This window comes from Emys orbicularis, chromosome 1 (assembly GCF_028017835.1).
Source record: "Emys orbicularis isolate rEmyOrb1 chromosome 1, rEmyOrb1.hap1, whole genome shotgun sequence".
In the NCBI taxonomy this organism is placed as follows: Eukaryota; Metazoa; Chordata; order Testudines; family Emydidae; genus Emys; species Emys orbicularis.
In genome coordinates, this window is record NC_088683.1 from 134679113 (window position 1) to 134698542 (window position 19430).

Here is a 19430-nt window from a genome sequence, read left to right on the forward strand (position 1 = left end):
TCTTCTCGCCTGTACCCATTTATCTGACATTCATTACTTAGTAAAACTTAACATATTGGCCAACATGCAAACAAAGTAGCAAAATATATCAGAATTCCACTAAATGCACAGTCTGAATACACAGCAAATTGTATAGGTCAAAGGTATTTGCTGATTCTTTTAAGAACCTTATAGTATTGTATTTAAATTGTCTTTGTTAGGGAAATGTAGTTTTGAAACAGTTTTTTTGCTTGCCAAATCAAATTATTATAAATTGTCCTCTCTTTTCTTTCAATGTAACATTTCTCATCCTTTAGGTTATGATTCATGAGGAAGCTTTACCGGCAGTTTCTGGGCAGGGGTATACATGCCATGAACCTGCTCCCTGTCCATTTCTAGTTTTCCATTATAGTGGATTTGCTCAGCCGTTTTCAGCTGGCTTGTTGTCCGAGGCAAGGGTGACCCCATAAACTATTGAACTGAGTCCTGACCTGCTGCCTATGAAATGTTATAGGAACTGATGCCTAATTTAAAATACTATGGAAACTGTCTCAAAGGATTCTGAGGTAAATCTGAGGAGGACCAATAGTGAGTGGCTGTATGTTGAGAATTCCCTAATGTCACAAGTTAACTCAGAGTATTTATGAGCACTGATTTGGGAAATATTAGAGGATAAATTATTATACTGTTTTTTAAAAAATCGTTCTTATTGCACATAAAAACCTGCATTACTCATATGACAAGATAAACCATTTTCTTGCCATTTATTTTTTTGGTCTTTAGCCCTAAGTGTCGGTGGCTATACCTCTGAGCTTGCCCATACAGTACACTATTTAAAAGATCTGGATCACTTGCTGATGGTGTCCTACAGGTGATAAAATACCATATCCTTCTGATCTTATGAACTAGAAAAGTAATCACCTCTGCTTCATCAGATGGTTCTTCATATACAGGTTGTTTCATATCCTCATAGGCAGACATAATCACAGCTTGAAATAAATTGATCAAGACACAGATCATCACCAGCATAAAGGAGGCTAGGAAAAGACCACCCAGCAACCGGTTGGATGTAAAAGCAGTGTCCTTAAAAGCTGAAACACAATAGGAGAAGACAGTCTGAGCTGAATGAATCATATTATTATAATTCCATTCATGTTGGCCAAACACTAGGTAGCCAAAAGCCATGTATACAAAAAAGTACACTGCCACAACAAGTGCCATAGAACAGATTCCAGGAAGAGCTGCCAAGATGGATCTTTGTGCCAGGCGCACATCATAAAAGAATCTGGAATACCTGAGAGTTTTCAAAACTATGAGAAATGCCAAAAAGCCCATAATTATCCTCAAGGTCTGATCTACATGAGAAACTGTATGGAAAGGAATGAAATCATTTGGATTAAGTAAGTAAAACTTTACTATATCAGCCCCCATCTTAAATTTGATGACTTGCAGAAAAACAAAAAAGAAAAACACTGACTTTAGACCAAAATTGATTAAGTTGGAAACATTTTTAATATACTTTGTCCTTTCTTGGCGTATGATGTGAATTTCATCCATGATATAAATGAGGAGAAAAGCAAGAACAGTTATAAACACAAAAATTTGTGTTCTGCTTTGCTGCTGGAAAATTGGGAGCGTGAAAGAATGTACTGACAAGCTTGTGTTTATGAGCCCAAAATGAGAAACTTCAAATATGACCGAGATGCTGCAAAATAAATGTACATCTGGATTAAATGTAGTTAGTTCAATAATCACAGCCCATGTCTCTTCATCAAGCCAATTGCTATTTTGTAAAACATCCAGCCTTTTTGTTGAATTAGGCTGCTGTTCTGCAGGGAAGAAGTAAAAAGTGTATCCCCCTGGTCCATATGTGTATAATTCTCCATATGAGTAATACACCCACTGATTTCTGTTTGACTGGTACGTAAACCCTACATAGTTGCCGGTGTCACTAGTAACAGATCTGTTGGCAACCTTTGTCCAGGACCCAACATAGTCTCCTCTCTCTTCAGGGTCACTGCCATATTTATGAAGACAATGGCTTTTACTGATCACAAATTTATTTACAAAGCTGTGAGGATGGAAACATTTTTTCTCAGTACTTTTTGCCCTTACTTGTCTCATCCTTGGCAAACCTAGGATTTTGGACCAGCTGTCAGAAAGAAAAGTTGGTTGGTGGTTATTGTGGATCAAAGGCAAAAAGACATTATTCACCCACAAGTAAATGTGTTCTAGTTTATCCACGTTGGAGAGCTTGAGAGAGAATTGTTTATGAATAACTTGATTGTAGTAAAAGCTGTTGGTGTTTTCTGTGGAATAGGCAATATTTAATACTAGGATTAAAAAGACAAAGTGACTGACAATGTCCTTTAGGAAGATGAAAACTTTGCTTTTAATTTTCTCTCTTTTCCTCATGATTGTCATTTCATCCTCTTCTAAGGGCTGATACTGCTTGGTGCCTCTGAGTCTGATAATTTCATAGTGCATCTCTCTCATCTCATCTGCATCCATAGTAACTTCATCCAACCTAATCTCAAGGAAATTTTCCCTGGTTGACCATGGGATGTTTTCACAGTACTTTGGATAAATTGTACTCAGGGCTGAGAAAAGAATGATTTTTAGGGTTTGAAGAAGAAACACACTCTCAAAAAATGAGGTTGTTGATGCTAAAAGCCACTCTAATGATGTTTTGTAGCCATAGGACAGACCATATAATACGATGAAAAATGATGACACCCCTGCTACAACTATGACCAATATCCAAGAGACATAGACACACCACCAACAAAAAGTTATCTGTGGCCTTTTGCGAAAGAGCATGAAGGGGATGTTTAGTGGTTTTCTTTCTTTCTGAATGCTGGCATCCTTTTCTTCTGCATAATTATTACTGAAATTGGAGTTTGGCGGTTGGGTCTGTTGCGCTTTAGCCTCTGCAGTTGAAGTATCAGCTGCATTTTCCTCCTCTGCTGCAATTGCATTTGCAGCACCCTCAGAGATTGTGCAATTACTCCACATTTTTGGTGTTCTTTGTTTTCTTTTCTTACCAAAATATTGCAAACGATGCGAATCATTAGCATTGGAACAGTTCTCTAGAGAATTGCTACTCACAGATTGTGTAGAAGCTTCTGCAAGGTACCATTTTTGCAGGCGTTCCTTCCAGTTCCTAAGGTTTCCAGACATGAAGGGTGAACTTTCCTTTGGGTGATTCTGAGCTGCACTACGTGGAGAAGGCTCCTTCTGTGAATACTTAAACAAGGCAGTTATAATCATTTGCACAGGGATGGTAACCAAAGCACTTTCAATTCCTATTATTACTGATATCAAATATCGTAAGTGTATTGAAACAACTTCTTTATTCTTATCGGCATTAAAGAACATAATGTTAATAAGCAGGGTACACAATAGTACTGCTAAACAGCAAGATAATCTTTGGAGTCTGTTGAAAGAGCCAGTGACAACCTGAGCAAAAACAGATAACCATATGTGACTATCTACAAGGTCATTGGCAATATTTATAAAAAAATAGTCCATTTTGGCCAAAGGTACTCTTGGGTGTGTAACAACAAATGACCTTTCTAGTAAGCGATCGTCCTTATCAAGAGCAAGCCATTTCCTGCAAATAAACAGCCAGAATTCTTTAGTATACATATTTTCAACTTTTACTCTACTTAAGAACCAGTCAGGAGAAGAACCTCCGTTATTGTGCCAGACCCTAAGGGAATAAATGTCTCCTAAATCATTCTTGGTAGTTAGCAGAAAAGTATCAATGCCTCCTCGAATGAATGACGGATAATTCGGGTTCAGTAAGTGATGCACGTCACTGGTGCCATTTTGGCCTATGAGTTGGAGAAAAACATCTGCTGTGGTTCCAGCTCCCAAGCGACTGCCTGTGTATAAAGTGACCAAGTAGCACACTTTATCAAAGGGGTCATTGTCTTGCAGGACTATAACTTTGTCCCTGCTAACTTTATCAGTCCGGTCTTTTCTCAGGGCCCAGAGAGCCAGGAGAAAATAGACTAAAAAAATGAAAAGCACTGTTAAGAGGGTCACTGTGTTTTTGTGTATTTTTGCTAAAAGGGATTTTTCCAGATCCACTGGGTTGGGGATCACAAATACTTTGGAGGCCAAGAACTTGATATTGAATTTGGGGGAACTGGGTATGGTGTGGCTTGCTGTTCTCTTGGTGCGCTGCTTCACCTTGCAGATGCAATGTATCCTTTGCCAGCTAGTAAGAGGGCCAAGAACGCATGTACCTTCTTTCCACTGACTCTGCACTCCATCTAGGTCTAAGCAGGCAGCATTAAAAAGGGATATGCTCACCAATCTGTTGTTTCTGGACCTTACAATAGATTGTGATTGCAAGATAATGGAGATGTTCCATTTATCTGTCCCGCTGCCTGGGGCTGTGGCCCTCAGCAGTGACTGTGGGAGACAGATAACATAAGGTGCCTTAATCGCACAATCTATGTTATTTGACTTATTCCCACTTGCAACTGCAGGCTCATTGTGAGAAGCAAAAAAAGAAGCTATAGGAGAGGTGTGGGTGACATTAACACCTAAGTATATAAATACCTTGAAAGAAACTTTTAATTTAGTCAAAATCTGGATAAATACATCCTTGGAGTTTCTGTCCACTGCAAAACTAAATCCTCCAGTTGTTTTTGGGAGGGTTTTATCAGGCCCTATTGTCAATTTAAAAGTGGCAGACTTCTTGTCTTTTCTAGCAATAATCACTTCTGCTATTGCAGGCATGATCCCTATTATGTCACCATTCACCTTGGTTCCTGTCATTTTGAACCCAGTGACTGTTGTTACAATATCTGACCTATATGCCAACCAAGGGAAGGGGTTCTCTTCAAACTCATAAAATACAGTAGAAATCACAGCATCTATTGGCAATTCCGAATGATCCCCCTGCTTCAGTGTTGGATAAAAGCAATTCTTGCAGTCTTTTTTGGCGGAGAAAGTATTTGTGACATCCCACTTTTCATCTTTCTTTAAATTAATGTTCCAGCTTTTGGCCTCCATTACAGTTTCATTTTCTCCAGGGACTTTGCCTTGTAAAACTATTTCTGCTAAAGTCTCCATGACGGAGAAGGTTTGTTTAACTGCATGCACATTGACATTGCTGAGGTCTAAAAGAGAAGCTTTCAGGACATTGGACAGGCCTGTTAATATACCAGTGCTCAGAAGCTCTGCTTGTTCAGACCCAAGGCTTTTATCCCTGAACCTTTTTAGTGCTTCACTCACTTCTTTCAATTTTTGAATGGCAAGCTGTTGTGACGCTCTATTTACTTCAGTGACTTCCTGTGTTAATTCCGAAATACAAGCAACTACTTGATTTACTTCCATTACGTTGGCAGTAGGAATATTCAAAGACTGATTAAGAAGGCTTTCCCTAAATTCAGCCTTAGACACCTGGATAGTTGGTGCAGTTTTAATATCATTTAAAATTGAGGCAACCATATAAACCAAATAGCCTACATTTAAATAATCTCTAATTTGAAGCAAAGCTGTCATTGGTGCACTTGATCCACTGGTTAAAGCAAGCAGTTCGTTAAGCATAATATCTGGCGGTCTACTTTTGGCTGGATCCTGCACTGTTGTGTGTAAAGTTACTTGGGAAAATGCCCCAAGGGAATCATACACTTGAACATAGATTGTCAAAGTATACTTCTTAGATGGTACACCAATGGGGAGAAAAGATGCAGGAGTTTTAGGCTGATAGCCAAAATACACTATTGTCCCCAATGTATTCTCCTCTAAAGAAGTTATTCTACTGCTTTTCAATAAATCTGAGGCTGCTATTACTTTATATGTAAGAGGTAAATTTTTATCTGAAAATCCACTACACTGAACAATGAATTTTGTCAGGAATGCAACACCCCTGGTTGGATTGACAGTACACTTTCCAATCCTAGGTGGAGAATTTACATAAAATGAGTGCCTGGAGGTTGATGACCTACCACCCCAAGTGGTTATTTTTAGGAGAAGAGTGTATGACTGGTCTGCAATATTCATAAAAGTTAAAGCATGTATAGACAGGTATGCACTAGACTTCCCTGTTGAAGTTTTGGAAGCCCAATCAAATTTAACTTCAGTGAAACTTCCTGAAAAAAGTGACCAGTGATAAACTGGTCGACTAGTCATTCTACAGTTTAGGCATTTTCCAGACAATGTAAATCTATCTGTTGGAATTACAAATTTACCACAATTTTCAATGCATATAACATTCAGAACAGGTGGAGATCCAGGCCTCACGCTTATGGTTTGGTCAGCATAACTCTTTCTGTTATCCTTTTGAATGACCAAACGAAAATGGTACATAGTATTTCCTTGAAGGGTTTCTGGCAAAACAGTCTGAGTAGGACCAGAAAACTTTATCCATTTCAAATCTACCTGGTTTGGATGACAGGTCCCATTTGTACTCACTGTCATGTTTGCATAATCTGATACACGTTTTGTACAATACCACGTAAATGTGAGCCCCTCTAATCGGTCCACTGAATCAGGATCAGAGGAAGTAGATCCATCCAGAGTCCAATGATCAGAAAACCCCACTGTCCGGAAGGTGCCTCCAGCAATGACTGCCACCAGGTCACTCTTCTCTATCTGAACAAAAACTGTATCTGAGCCTTCCAAAACACCCTCAGATGCAATTATTTTAACAGAGAAATTAAACAGATACAAGCCATAATCTAAACTAAAGCTGGGAATTGGTAAAATGAGCATCTGTCTTCTCCAGATGAGGGGTGGATTTAAAGGTTTTGTCCAGTCTGGAATAGTCGTGACATTCTGAACACCATAGATTTTCCAGATTGCTTCTGTACGTACAAGATCTGTGCAGTTAACTTGCAATTTGGCATACAGGATAAGTTGTAACCCTTTTTTAGTACGTAGGATGGGGTAAACAAGATCAGGCTTCTGGATTCTCAAACGATCTATGAAACAAGGTTTTTTCTGACAAGACACCAGTGACTCCATGACCTTTGAAGCATAAGTGTTGACTGTGACTTTTAAAACAGCAGGTGTAAGTCCACTTCTGGTACAATTCACTTTTGCCACAAACCCTGTGTATAGGGCAGGATTAAAAGGTAAAACAGAGCGACGGACAAAGTGGGCTGCATTTCTGACATGATCATCATAAGTATAAGTATTGTTCTGGATGAGGTACTCTTTTCTTGACCCAAACAGCTGCAGGTTGAAGGTCCACTCACACTGCAGCATCGGATGTTGCACAGGAATAAACCACACAATGTAGATCAAACTCCGCAAAAAAGAAGGACCACTGTTGAAAATGTGGACTTCTATATCTCTGTCCACTAGAGACCTAAACAGGGCTCCTTTCCGGTTCAGATACAAGTGCATGTTGAACTTGTACCATTGCAACCTCACAAACTCAATCGTGAGCAAGAAGGAAAGGCTCTGCTGCTGGAAGAATATATAATGGGTGTTGAAGCCATCATCAGGGGCACTGGCATTGTTTGCTTGGGTGGTGTAATAAAGTCCATGGTTGCGGCTAAAAATGTAAGTGCCAGTCTTGGTCTTCTGGGCATTAAGGGTGAGGTAGGTGGGAGTTTCACTGTTCACTGTCAGGCCCAGCGTAGCATTGGAGAAACTCAGCTCCCCTGCTAGATCCCCAAACCACTCTCCATCAACATGGAAGTAGATGTTGGCCAGCGCCATTTCACTAGCCTGCCGGGGCATGGAGTCAGCACAGAAGTTGCTCCGCAAAGCATAAGGATTATAGGAGGCTGACCAGCCCTCCGTCCCCTGCATGTCCAGCAGTCTATATGCCAGTGTCCTGGGGCCAAGGGGCTGTAGGCTCCAGGAGAGGCTGAGGGGTTGGTAAGGAAGGCTAAACAGCTTAGAGTGGGCACTGAGGACATGCAGCAGAGCCGGCTCCACCCTCAGGGTGAGGCTGAGGCTGATCTGAGGCCCCTGCTCCATGCTGATTGAGGCAATGTAGAGACCACGGCGGGTATAGTGCACGGTCAGGCGGTAGCTGTAGTAGGAGGCACAGACCTGGTGCAATTCAGCTCTTGGGTAGGCAGCGGGTGGGAGCAGCTTGTGGTGCTGGTTGCTAGGAATGAGGAGTGCAGCAGGGCTGCCCCCGCGGCTGCTGAAGCGGTAGCGCCAGCCTGAGCTCTTGAGGCGTGCACACCAGCCCAGCTGCACGGGCTGCCACTCCAGGATGGGGGGTTGCGGGGGCCAAAGCAGGAAGAGCCGCACATCCTGCCCGGAGACCTCGATGCTCAGGTTGCGGTGCAGACACGTAGGCACGGCACACGAGGCCGACTCACACTGCACCGTGATGCGGCCTGAGGCCCAGGGTGGAGCTGGGACCCCCCTAGCCAGGCCTGGTCCCAGCACTGCCCTGCCTGACCAGCGAGACGTGTCCTGCACCCAGGCCGAGTCCCGGTACCAGCGGCAGCGCGGTGGGGGCGGCAGTTGTGTCTCTCCCTCCTGGGCTCCTGACACTGCTCCCGGGGCCCGCGTATAGCGCAGCTCGATGGGACCATCCCACAGGCACGAGGCCCAAACCTCGTTGTCCTGACGCCGATAGACGCGTCCGTGCGGGTCCGAGCAGGTGACCCGCAGTGGCGGGAGCTGGAAGCGCGGGGGGCCCGCAGCCGCCCGGCGCGGGGGGCCGCAGTAGCCCAGGAGCTGCAGGAGGAGGCTGCGGAGCAGCAGCGGAGGCATGGCGGTGGCGGGGTCCAGGGGCGGCCCCTGGCCCGGGAACAGACATCTCCCAACGGCTCCAACTGCCACGGAGCAGCAGCTGCGCAGCCCGGAATTCCCCGCGCCCCGGCACGGCCGGGAGCCCCCGATCTCCCCATTGCCCCCCCCCGGTGCGGCCCTATCCCCGCCCCCGCGTTTTATGTGGCGCTCAAATTCCTCCCTTCCCTGGTCTGGGCCTCAGGGCCGGGCCGGGCTCTCCCGCAGCCGGCTGGGGGCGCGGCGCTCTGACCTCCAGGGGCCGCTACCCGCTCAGCGGAGCCCGATCCACCCGTGCCCCGCCCGGGGAGGCGTCTCCCTGCTGGGGGAGGCGTCTCCCTGCTGGGGGCGGGCCCGGCGCACCCCGAGGGGCAGAGAAGGGGCCGGGAACATGGTGCCGCTGAGAGACTGCAAGGTGAGGGGGGAGCCGCCGCCGCCCTGGGGCCCGCGCGCTGCGATGGGCTGGGGGGGGGGGGTCTCTTCCTACCAGGTGCAGTTCGTGGGGCAGGCTGGTTGGTCGCCCGTCGCCCCCCCAACAAAAAACAACAACCTGCCCCCGCACCCACCGTGACATGGGGCTGGACGGGACCTGGAGCGGCGGCTTAGTCCGGTTCCAGGCGCGGGCAGCGCCAAGTGAACCTTGAGCCTCCCGACAGGCGATTGTCCCGACTGTTCTTAAATACCATGAATACAAGCGGCCGTTTGCTTTCCACAATCACAGAGGGTTTTGTGGTGGTGACTTACCCCATGGCTCCTGGGCCCCATCCCCAATTCTGCCCCAGCCTGCCTTTTGCAAGCACTTCACCTCTCCCTGCCTCAGGCTCCCTGGCTTAAAGTGGGGGATAACATACAGTGCATCTGTCTCACAGGGATGCCAGACACCCAAGGGGGGTGAAGTAATATTATTCAGTGGACCGACCTCTGGTGGTGAAAGAGGCAAGCTGTCCCGCTACATCAGGGGTGGACAAACTACAGCCCGCCGGCCAGATCCGGCCCACGAGCTCCCACTGGAGAGCGGGATCTGGCGTTTGCCCCACTCCGGTGCTCCAGCTAGGGCGCAGGGTCAGGGGCCGCTCCACGCGGCTCCCAGAAGCTGTGGCATGGCCCCGCTCTGGCTCCTATGCACTCCAATGGCCCCATCCGGTGCTCCAATGGGAACTGCAGGGACGGTGCCTGCAGATGGGGCAGCGCGCAGAGCCGCCTGGCCGCGCTTCCAGGTAGGAGCCAGAGAAGGGACATGCTGCTGCTTCTGGGAGCCGCTTGCGGTAAGCGCCGCTCGGAGCCTGCACCCCTGAGCCTCTCCCCATGCCCCAACCCCCTGCCCCAGCCCTGAGCCTCCTCCCACCCTCTGAACCCCTCGGCCCCAGCCCAGAGCACCCTCCTGTACCCCAAACTCCTCATCCCCAGCCCCAGCCCAGAGCCTGCACCCCCCACCAGAGCCCTCACCCCCTCCTGCACCTCAACCCCAATTTTGTGAGCATTCATGGCCCGCCATACAATTTCTATTCTGTAGCTCAAAAGCTTGTATGTTTCATCAGTAGAAGTTGGTCCAATAAAAGATATTACCTCAGCCACCTTGTCTGGCTAATATTCTGGGGCCACCATGGCTACAACAGTGCAAACAATCACAGGGATGCTGTATTGCTACTTGTGTGTGTGAAATGTTTTGAGACATTTGGGTGAAAAATTTCATTTGTGTCCTGTCCAGCTGGCTTTGGGGTGGGGAGGAATGTTAATGATCAAGCACAATATCTATAATGGGAAATGGGGGAGAGTGAAACAGGCTAAAGTTTTCAGCATATAGTGGAAAGCTGGAAAGGGAGAGGAGGCTCAGACCCCCTTTCCCTATTTGCACTATTGCTCCATACAGAGTTTATAGCTGGCAATACAACTTATAGCAGTTCTGCTGGTCTCTGCTTCTCCCCATAAGCACTGTCCACACCATCCTGCTTTCTAAAAAGCTTCCTGCCATTGCTAACACAGTGCAGGCAAAGCACAAAGAGGTCTACATAACAGGATAGATATAATGCTGTCTGCCAAGGGCACCTTTTCTACTCCAGTATTCCAATGCTTGGTACCACCTGTGGAGTTAGGGTGACCAGATGTCCCGATTTTTGGGTCTTTTTCTTATATAAGCTCCTATTAACCCCCACCCCATCCCGATTTTTCACATTTGCTGTCTGGTCACCCTATGTGGAGTTAGCATCAGAAGCAGTGGAATATTTTTCAGAAATAAGGCTAGTGCAGGCAAAGTCTTACTATCAACATGTATACAGAGTTATACAGCCTACCTACCTCTTTTCCTTTCTTTATTGCTGATGGTTTTTTGCCATATTTCTGTACATAGTACAAATACTAAACAAAAGATGTAAATTTGGATTCCAGTATGGTCTTTTTAGACCTATAATTTGAGCACTCAATTTACTTAAATTACTTGCATGTGATCTTTAATCCAATCACACTGAGGAAACCCTGAAATTGTTAATTAAAATAGATGTCTCTGCCAGTTGCTTCAAATTTCCACACTTGAGTTCATGGTTAGAATCAGAAAATATTTTAGACTGTAAAATGAGGCTAGGTAAAAAACTGCAAAATATATAAGGAATATTCTTCCATTAGCAGGAGAATCTATTAAATGGCTCCAGGTCTTTCCATCTGTATTTTCTGTAAATTCTATGTAATGGAAGAAAAATTGAGTTTGACTGTAGTTATTTGTGTAGCTCTTAAAGTGTGCCTAGCATTATACAGTGCATATATATGTGTTAACTTGAGTCTCTGCCCATAGAAGCTTGTAGTCTAAATAGCGCTAGTGATACCAGTATAGAAAGAGAGTGTGGGAAGTGGTCTGTGTATTTAGATAGCTTTTTGGATACAAAGTTAAAAAATGTCATTTAGGAGGCAAAGTCAAGCACTTCAAAGTTAGGAAATGAGATTTAAGGTTTCCCATCCAACCTCCATCCCACTTCTTTGTGCATCCATCCCGTGGAAAAGAAATATTATGTAATTAAAGACTGTATGTATATGCACAAGGGAGCAGAATTAAGGTTGCATGGGCAATCTGATGGCAAATTAGGAATTATCATTAGATTTTTCATTTGACTATTGGGATTGTTCAGGAATACCACTAAGGACATTCATGACCAGTTCACCACAGCCAACCACCCTATTGTGTAAAACATACATCACCTCATCTAGCTAATAAAAGGTCTTATGTTAATTTTCCTGCTTATAAATCACCCTGGTGGATCTGAAACCTCTGTTATCGCAATGAGTTGTTTGCCATGGAGTTTATAGAATGAGGCTGTTATATAATCTGTGTGTAAAATTGTGCACCGCATAATTCTTTCAGTGTTTGTTTGTTATATTTTAGCCTTATCAAATGTCCCTACTAGTTCTATAAATTAATCCTTAGGTCAAATATTTTGCTGGCATAACTCAGTTGACTTCCGTGGATTTACGCCAGCAGATAATTTGGGCCCCTAGTATCACTGGTGGTATTGGTTTGATAGGAAGCAAAGCAAGGATTTTATTTTGCCACATAAGCATTTTGAAAGGGGTATATCTGAAGAGATGGGACTAGTATACAATTGAAGGTTAAAGAGAGACTGATCCTAAAATTACAAGACCCATAGCATATCTGGATCCTCCACAGTATTGTGCAATTTGCCTTGTCTTTCTTCCACCACTACCATTCCGTCCTTTCTATCCCCATTAAGAGGACTCCTCAAATATAATTGTAGTGGAATAAAAGGCTCACATAGCTTCTCAAGTTGTCCTGTACACTTTTGTAAGTAGATGAAACTAAATTCCCGGTAACCTTCTTTCAATTCTTATACCTCAGCTTACATGACATCTGGAAAATCAGTGTATTCAGTAAACAGTCTCACATCTTGTTTAGAGAGGTAAGGTGGGTGAGGTGATATGTTTTTAAGACCAACTTCTGTTGGTGAGAGAGACAAGCTTTTGAACTACACAGAGCTCTTCTTCAGTCTGGAAAAGGTGCTAATATTCTGGGACCAACATAGCTATGACAACACTCACATCTTGTTTTTTATGTAGGCCTGGCAGGATGCTGGACTTGTCCTATCCACCACTAGTAATGAGGCCTGCAAACTGTTTGATGCTACGCTGACTCAGGTAGGGAAGAGTTTTGATAAAACGTGCATTGAAGGGACTGACAAGCATAAAAATAGTGTTTGTGGCAGTTGGTTTTTGAATTGTTTACCCTTTTTATTAATTAAGTGGAGAGAGTCAGGTTAAACAATGTATTTTTAAGAAACAGATTCCCTCATTTATTGATGACATGTTAGATAATTACATCTGAAAAAACTTAGTCTCACCGTTACCATTTATCTTGTTACTTTTGAATTCACTCAATTGGGACAATGAAAAGAAACTTAATTTCTCCTAATTTCTAGTCAATTTCACTCTTTATTATAGTATGTCACATGGACCAATGATAAGAGTCTAGGAGGCATTGAAGGATGTCTCTCCAAGTTACTAGCAGCAGATCCAACTTTTAGTAAGTATACCTTTTTAATGGTTATCACTGAGGCTGAACATACAGTACAATAATTTTATATGGTTAACTTATTTCATATTACTCCTGGTGGAATTCTGTGCCAAAAATGCAAAATTCTGCATATTTTATTTGTCAAAATAATGCAATATAATCATGCCAGTTTCACTTATTTTGGTAATTTATTTAAACTACCATACAGAAAAAAAATCACAATAACTATTCAGCATTTCCTAAACACATGGAAGTTAAGTTACAAATACTTGTTAACCAATACCCTGCATTCCAGTTATAATCGTGGATTTTCATTTAAATTACATTACCGGTGTTTGGTGTTCTGTAAAGTAGAATGTTGCTTTAAACTGCTCAGACTTTCACACATGAAAGCCGTACAGGTTTGCTAATCATTGTCCTGCATTTTTTTTTAATGGATAAATAAAATAGATCCTGATTTGTAATCTAACCCCATTGTGCCTCTCTGGCACAGGAGAAAAAGCAAGAAAGCACATAGCTCTTCCTAGCTGAGGATTCTGTTACTGTCATTTACAATAAGGCTCCTTTACACCACTCTGTCAAGGTGAAGGAGCCTCAATTGACTAAGAATGGGAACAATTAACTAACAATGGGAACATTAGCACCTTGCCTGCTTAGTTGTTACATTTCTGCTCTGCCTCAGGGACAGAGCCTGCTTCACACAGTCCTATGGCTCCAAGCTCCGGATGCAGCAACAGAGAAGAGAGGGACAGAGTGAGTCTCTCTCACTCCTTCCCACGCAGGCGTGTGCCCAGCCCCACCCCCTTAAGTCGCTCCACAGCAGATGCGCCCGGGCTGCTGTGGAAGGGGCATGTGTCCCCCACAGATTTCTTGGCTCCCCCATTTTTCTGCGGGGGAGCCAAGAAATCTGTGGAAGGTATGAATATGGCGCAGAATTCTCCCAGGAGTATCACATGCAGAAGCATAAGGGCTGGGTCCTGAAAATATACTGATTGTTTTTATTTATGTTCTACAAGATAGCCCTTTTTCTTCCCTTTAGGACAATCTCTTTTAAAAGGCAAACATGAGAAATGGGCTGAAAAAATGTACTTCAAATGAACTATGAAATGTAATTACTAAAATGAATAGTAACTTGGGGGTACATGCTTGGATTTGGATCTCAGTCATATTGAGGATGGTGATGTGCTTAGGGACTGGAGGAGACAATGCTTGCTATGCAATCTCCTCCTGCTGGCTGATGAGTATGATAGGATTAATGAAAGAAAGTGACCACTTGACAGGGAAAAAATGAATGGTGGGGAAAGTGGTGAACCTCAAATTGATGTAATAGTGTTTGCATGCTAATTCCTAATTGTCCCTGATCATGTGTTTACCTTTATTATTTTAAATACACATAGTATGATGTGATGCAGTGATAGCAATAAACTATATTGATTAAATAAAAAGCTTTATTTATAAGCATGTATTAGAAAAGTACAACATTCGCCCATTGCCAGGCAGGCCAGCTGCCATTACCACACCAAAACTCCAGTAACAGAACCTTACACAAAAAGTGAAACCATGTACAAGACTGAAGCCCCCTACCATTGCGTGTCCGCTACTCCCTGCCCTCGCTACCCATCCTCCTTTCCCTGTTTGCCGTGCCCTTTGTGCTGGGGGTGGGGAGTGCTGCATGGGAAAATATGGAGAGCTGCATGGGGCAAGTTTGCATGGGCCACCCAGCCATGGAGTTTTTCAAGCTCTTTTTGGACTGCATCACAGGGTACCATGCATGGGACTCATGCCATAGTGCAGGTATTGCAGCAGGACCCGATACTCTTGCAGCCATTAGCGATATACGCTGTTCAGACAGTTTTTTCTGCTGAGCTCTGTCCTCCTCCCTTAGCTGCTGTTCCTATTCCAGGAACTGTGAAGCAAGTGCTTGGTCTCATGCTGAAACCCTGTCCTCAAGATATGCAACAAGCCTGAGCCTTTCCTCTTGCCGCTTACCATACTTTTCCTCTAGCCATAAGTCCCTCTGTCTTTGGTACTGGACCTGCTTGTTGTCCCTGTTTAGAACTTTAACCATAAGTTCATCACAGAAATGCTTCCACTTGGAATGGTCTGTGAAGGTACGTCGGCCCAGGCTTCTGCTGCACTGTGGGCAAGCTATGGAGGTACTGCAGTGAATGGAGGTCAAGGGGTCTGGAACAGGACAAAACATAGAGGGTTATTGTCTCACATAGCTCAGTGCAGGCTTCTGTCCCTTCTGTGGCTGCTGCAGGCTCCACAGTGGACTGTTCCTCAGAGGTGCATCAAACAGGTCATCCAAGTATGGCCCCAGGATGTGCTGCTGGTGCTCTGCCCAAAAGCCTCCTTTGGGAACAGTTTCAGCAACAGAGTCACTTTGCTGGCCTCACTCGGCGCTTGCTGCTGGCTCCCATTAGTCACCATGCTGGATTCTGGGGTCAGCAGGGTGCCATCCCAGCTGACCACTTCATCATGAACCACTGCTGGCTCTGTGCTCAGCACAGTGCCCAGCACCTGGTCAAACTCCTCATAAAACAGGCATGTTGCCTGAGGTGTGATCCCTGGTTTTCCTGTACTCAGTCTTGAACCTCTTAATCTGCTCCCTGCAGTGATCACTGGTTTGGTAAATTTGCAACACTGCCAGCTTCTTCTCTATTTGCTGGTATGTATGGTCATTCCTTGTACTTTTACTAAAGTCCACTGTTTTGCTGGCCTCGCACCAGGGATTTACCAAAATCTGGCTGCGTACCTGTGACCATGAAGCAGCGTGCTTTGCAAAAGGCTTCTCCTGGTCAGCAAATACAGAAGGCTCTCTGATGGTGTGTTTGCAGCTTTGTGTTCAGAAGACAGTGGAAGTGTTAAAGGCTGACACCCAGCTGCTGCACTTAACTTAGAGGGGTTACTTCCATTTCCCTGCAGTCAGTTGGAGATTTTTGGGATAGAAAAGACAAAGGAAGTTGGCCAAGAGGATTGTGGGATACTTTTGGTGGACTCACAGGACCCAAGTCAAGAGGCTGCATTTACATTACAAAGCAAGAGTTTGAATCCTGGGTCTTGGCTTGACTTGGGTTTGAACCCTTCACCCCTGCAGGCTCCTAGGATCCTAAGTACAAACCTGAGTCTGAGAGATTTGTGTGCAGATGGAAGGGGGGTTGGGCTCAATCCTGAGTCTGGGCTTACGTTGCAGTGTAGATGTACCTTAAGTTGCCTGGGCTTTCCATTGGGATCCTAACCAGTCTCTAGCACTACTGCCATCTACTGCCTCTGGCTCTCATTTAAACTTCTCTCTATAGTTTAGCCTAGAGCTTCTGCACCTGTTAAATTACTTGCAACTCTTAGTGTCTAATGTTTATCCATGCTGCTTTCTTCAGCGATGGGACACGTGATTGCTAATGGCTTGGTTCTGATTGGCACTGGAACTTCAGTGAGGTTAGACAAAAAGCTGGACAGTGCGATGAAAAAGATGATGGCACTTTCAGAATCGCAACCACTGACTGAGAGGGAGAAGCTACACGTTTCTGCACTTGACATGTTTGCCAGTGGGTAAGCGGTTGGTTTTTAGAGGAGAAGAGGTGGAGAGGGTTTTATCATTCAAAATGTGTATAGTGTAGTTGCATGTTGCTATTTCATTTTCATTTTTATTGTTGTCTTGGCATCTTTCAGTCCTCTTGAGTGACTGTATGCATCACTGTGCTAATTAACAAGCAATATCATAATAAAAATTATTGTTATGGTGCCAGCATACTAAACTTAATTAGTTTTAAGCATTCTGTATTTTAAAACCTACCATTATTCCAATAATGGACTAAATTATTTTTAAAACTAAAACCACTCAAGGGGGTAAATCTTTGGTTATGCTGAAACTTGAGCATAGCATCCCATGGAGCTGGGGCTGCAGCAGTCTTTTCCTATTCTTCTTTTTATAGCCCCCCTGCACCACAAGCTCTGTTTCCTCTAAAAAGGAGAGATGATACATAGTTGGAAGCACTCCCAGAAAATTAGGACTTTGGGGATTTGAGCATTTACAGAAATATATTGAGTTTGCATATCCTGTCAAAAATATTGCACGCTATTCGTTTTGGTTATTTGCTTTCTGTCAATATGAAAATACTTTTAATGCTAATATTTGATAACAAAGGTTAGGAATGAAATCACTAAAGCTCTGACCCCGCAAGTTCAGTTTGCATGGCGGGACCCCTGCACCTGTGAGGAACTAAATGAACTTCCGTGAGTCTCTCTGCAGGTGTGAGGATCTTCCCATGTGGCTCAACATGCAAGATCAGGGCCAAAAGGTAATTCATTTTCCCTTCTGTTACAGTGCATTACTAGTAACAAAGAATGCCATATACATGATTGTGTAGAAAGTACTCCGTGAAGACAGTATAACAATCGTGTATATTATAAATTAAGAAAAATTCCTGCAAGCTAGGAAATTGTCACTTCTTGTTAGATTTTTCACTTACACTTGCTGGAGTAGTATAAGTTTAGAAATATTAGACTGAGACAGTTAGGTCTTGCTGACTCTGTCAATGATTAATATTTTTTTTCTTCTCTCTAGGCGTTTTCCCAAAGCTTGTGATGTATGGGATCAAATTCTACGGGACCATCCAACTGACATACTAGCGCTCAAATTTGCCCAGGCCACTTACTTTTACATGGGATGTCAAACACAGATGCGAGACTCTGTGGCCCGTGTTTATCCTTACTGGACACCTGATATTCCTCTTAGTAGGTATGCAAGAGTTGATCTTCAGATGTCTGTGGATCGCCACCTCTGGTTTGCATAAGTTCAGAAGCTTCTGGTCAGCAATGTGTGAGGCTGTTGCAAACTTTTCCCGATTATTCCTGCAATCACTGCCTGAGGACAGATAAGGGAGTGCCAACTAACCACCCTTGGCTTTAAAAATATGCGTATAAGAATGAACTTTTTTTTGCATTCCTATTGACCCACTGGTCAGTTGTTTTTAACTAGATTTTATCTGAATGGGTCATTGATGATGTTGATTAATTTATAGTACTCAAAAATGTCACAAATGATATATGAAGACATGGGGTGAAATCCTGTCCTAATAAAGTCAATGGCAAAACTCCCATTGACTTCTGTTGGGCCAGTTTTGTATCCATGGTCTTTACTCAAAAGAATGTACAGCTAAGTTGCAAGACTTTACAAGAAGGAAGCAGAACTGGGAGAGGAAAATGCAGCCGTGGGCCCCGGTTTTAATTTGGACTGCCAAACCGTTGTTCTGAAATAAGAATTGGGATTTTCCTAAAAAGGGTTGTGCAACGAGGAAATCTAGTTCAGCCTGCTTGCTGCCCAACTTAATAACTAAGTGTGCATGCTGACCCAGCTCTCTCAGGAAGAGGGCTGCTGTGCTGCACCCATCTAACACTTCTAGTGCTTCATGAAATGCTGCAGGATGATCCAGTTTGGTCTTCTGGAATTAATGCAAGATAATCTAAATATGTTGACATATCAGTTACTTATCAAACATGCATTAGAACAGGTTTTGGGTTTTTTTAAACAAAAAATTCAAACTCTTGAAAGGCAAAAAAGGCTACTAGCGTTAAACTCATGAAAGGATTTTAACTTTGAATTATAAAAGAAATTTAGAGCTGAGTGCAGAGATAAATTTATAAGTGACATACAGGTTGACATACAGAGGTAGATGTACAAAGCATCCATATGCAACCAGCTCCTTCCCTGACACTATAAGCTGTATGAATACAACCTTGTGACCAGCATACTGTATCTCTTCCTCCAAAACAAATTTACTTTGTTACCTCAGCAATGCAGGAAGAAAGACAAGGTGCTATGGATGTGGTTTAATTAGGCCACAATTTTATTCGCTTTACATATCTGGGAATACATGGCAATAAATTGTTCAGGCCATTGTTAATTGTTTCTGCCTATTTGGGAGGGTAGCTGTCAGCCTTCTCCCTTCCCAGTCTATTGCTGGGACCCTACTACCTTCCCTGAGGGTTAAGAGGAGTTGGAAAAAAGGGGGTGTTGTCTCCCTTCTATTCCAGACCTTAGGAGCCCCAAGTACCCCTTACCCAGCTTCCTGAGCTATGCCTTCCCTTAGGTCCACTTCCAACTCCTGTTTACCAGGTATCCCCTCTGTAACAAGTACCTGCACTGGACTCCTGCCACATCTGCTACCTACTAAATTTGACATTTGACTTCTTCCTGTCCCACCGGGTCTTTGACCTG

The 19430-nt window shown here is 43.9% G+C and overlaps 2 protein-coding genes across 2 annotated transcripts in view; one reads left to right on the plus strand and one right to left on the minus strand.

Moving 5' to 3' along the window:
• Window positions 1-711: 711 nt before the first annotated feature.
• On the minus strand, window positions 712-8728 carry PKDREJ (polycystin family receptor for egg jelly). The gene is given in 2 exon segments (XM_065406016.1): window positions 712-8694; window positions 8696-8728. Coding segments are annotated over 2 exon segments (8016 nt in total).
• A 333-nt stretch (window positions 8729-9061) lies between these two features.
• LOC135895184 (tetratricopeptide repeat protein 38-like) overlaps window positions 9062-19430 on the plus strand; it is a 30878-nt gene continuing 20509 nt past the window's right edge. Inside the window, exons 1-5 of the mRNA XM_065423256.1 lie at window positions 9062-9112; window positions 12757-12834; window positions 13138-13219; window positions 16591-16762; window positions 17778-17951. Of these exons, the coding sequence (XP_065279328.1) occupies window positions 9089-9112; window positions 12757-12834; window positions 13138-13219; window positions 16591-16762; window positions 17778-17951 (530 nt within the window). The 5' untranslated portion in view covers window positions 9062-9088. The remainder of the gene's footprint in view (window positions 9113-12756; window positions 12835-13137; window positions 13220-16590; window positions 16763-17777; window positions 17952-19430) is intronic.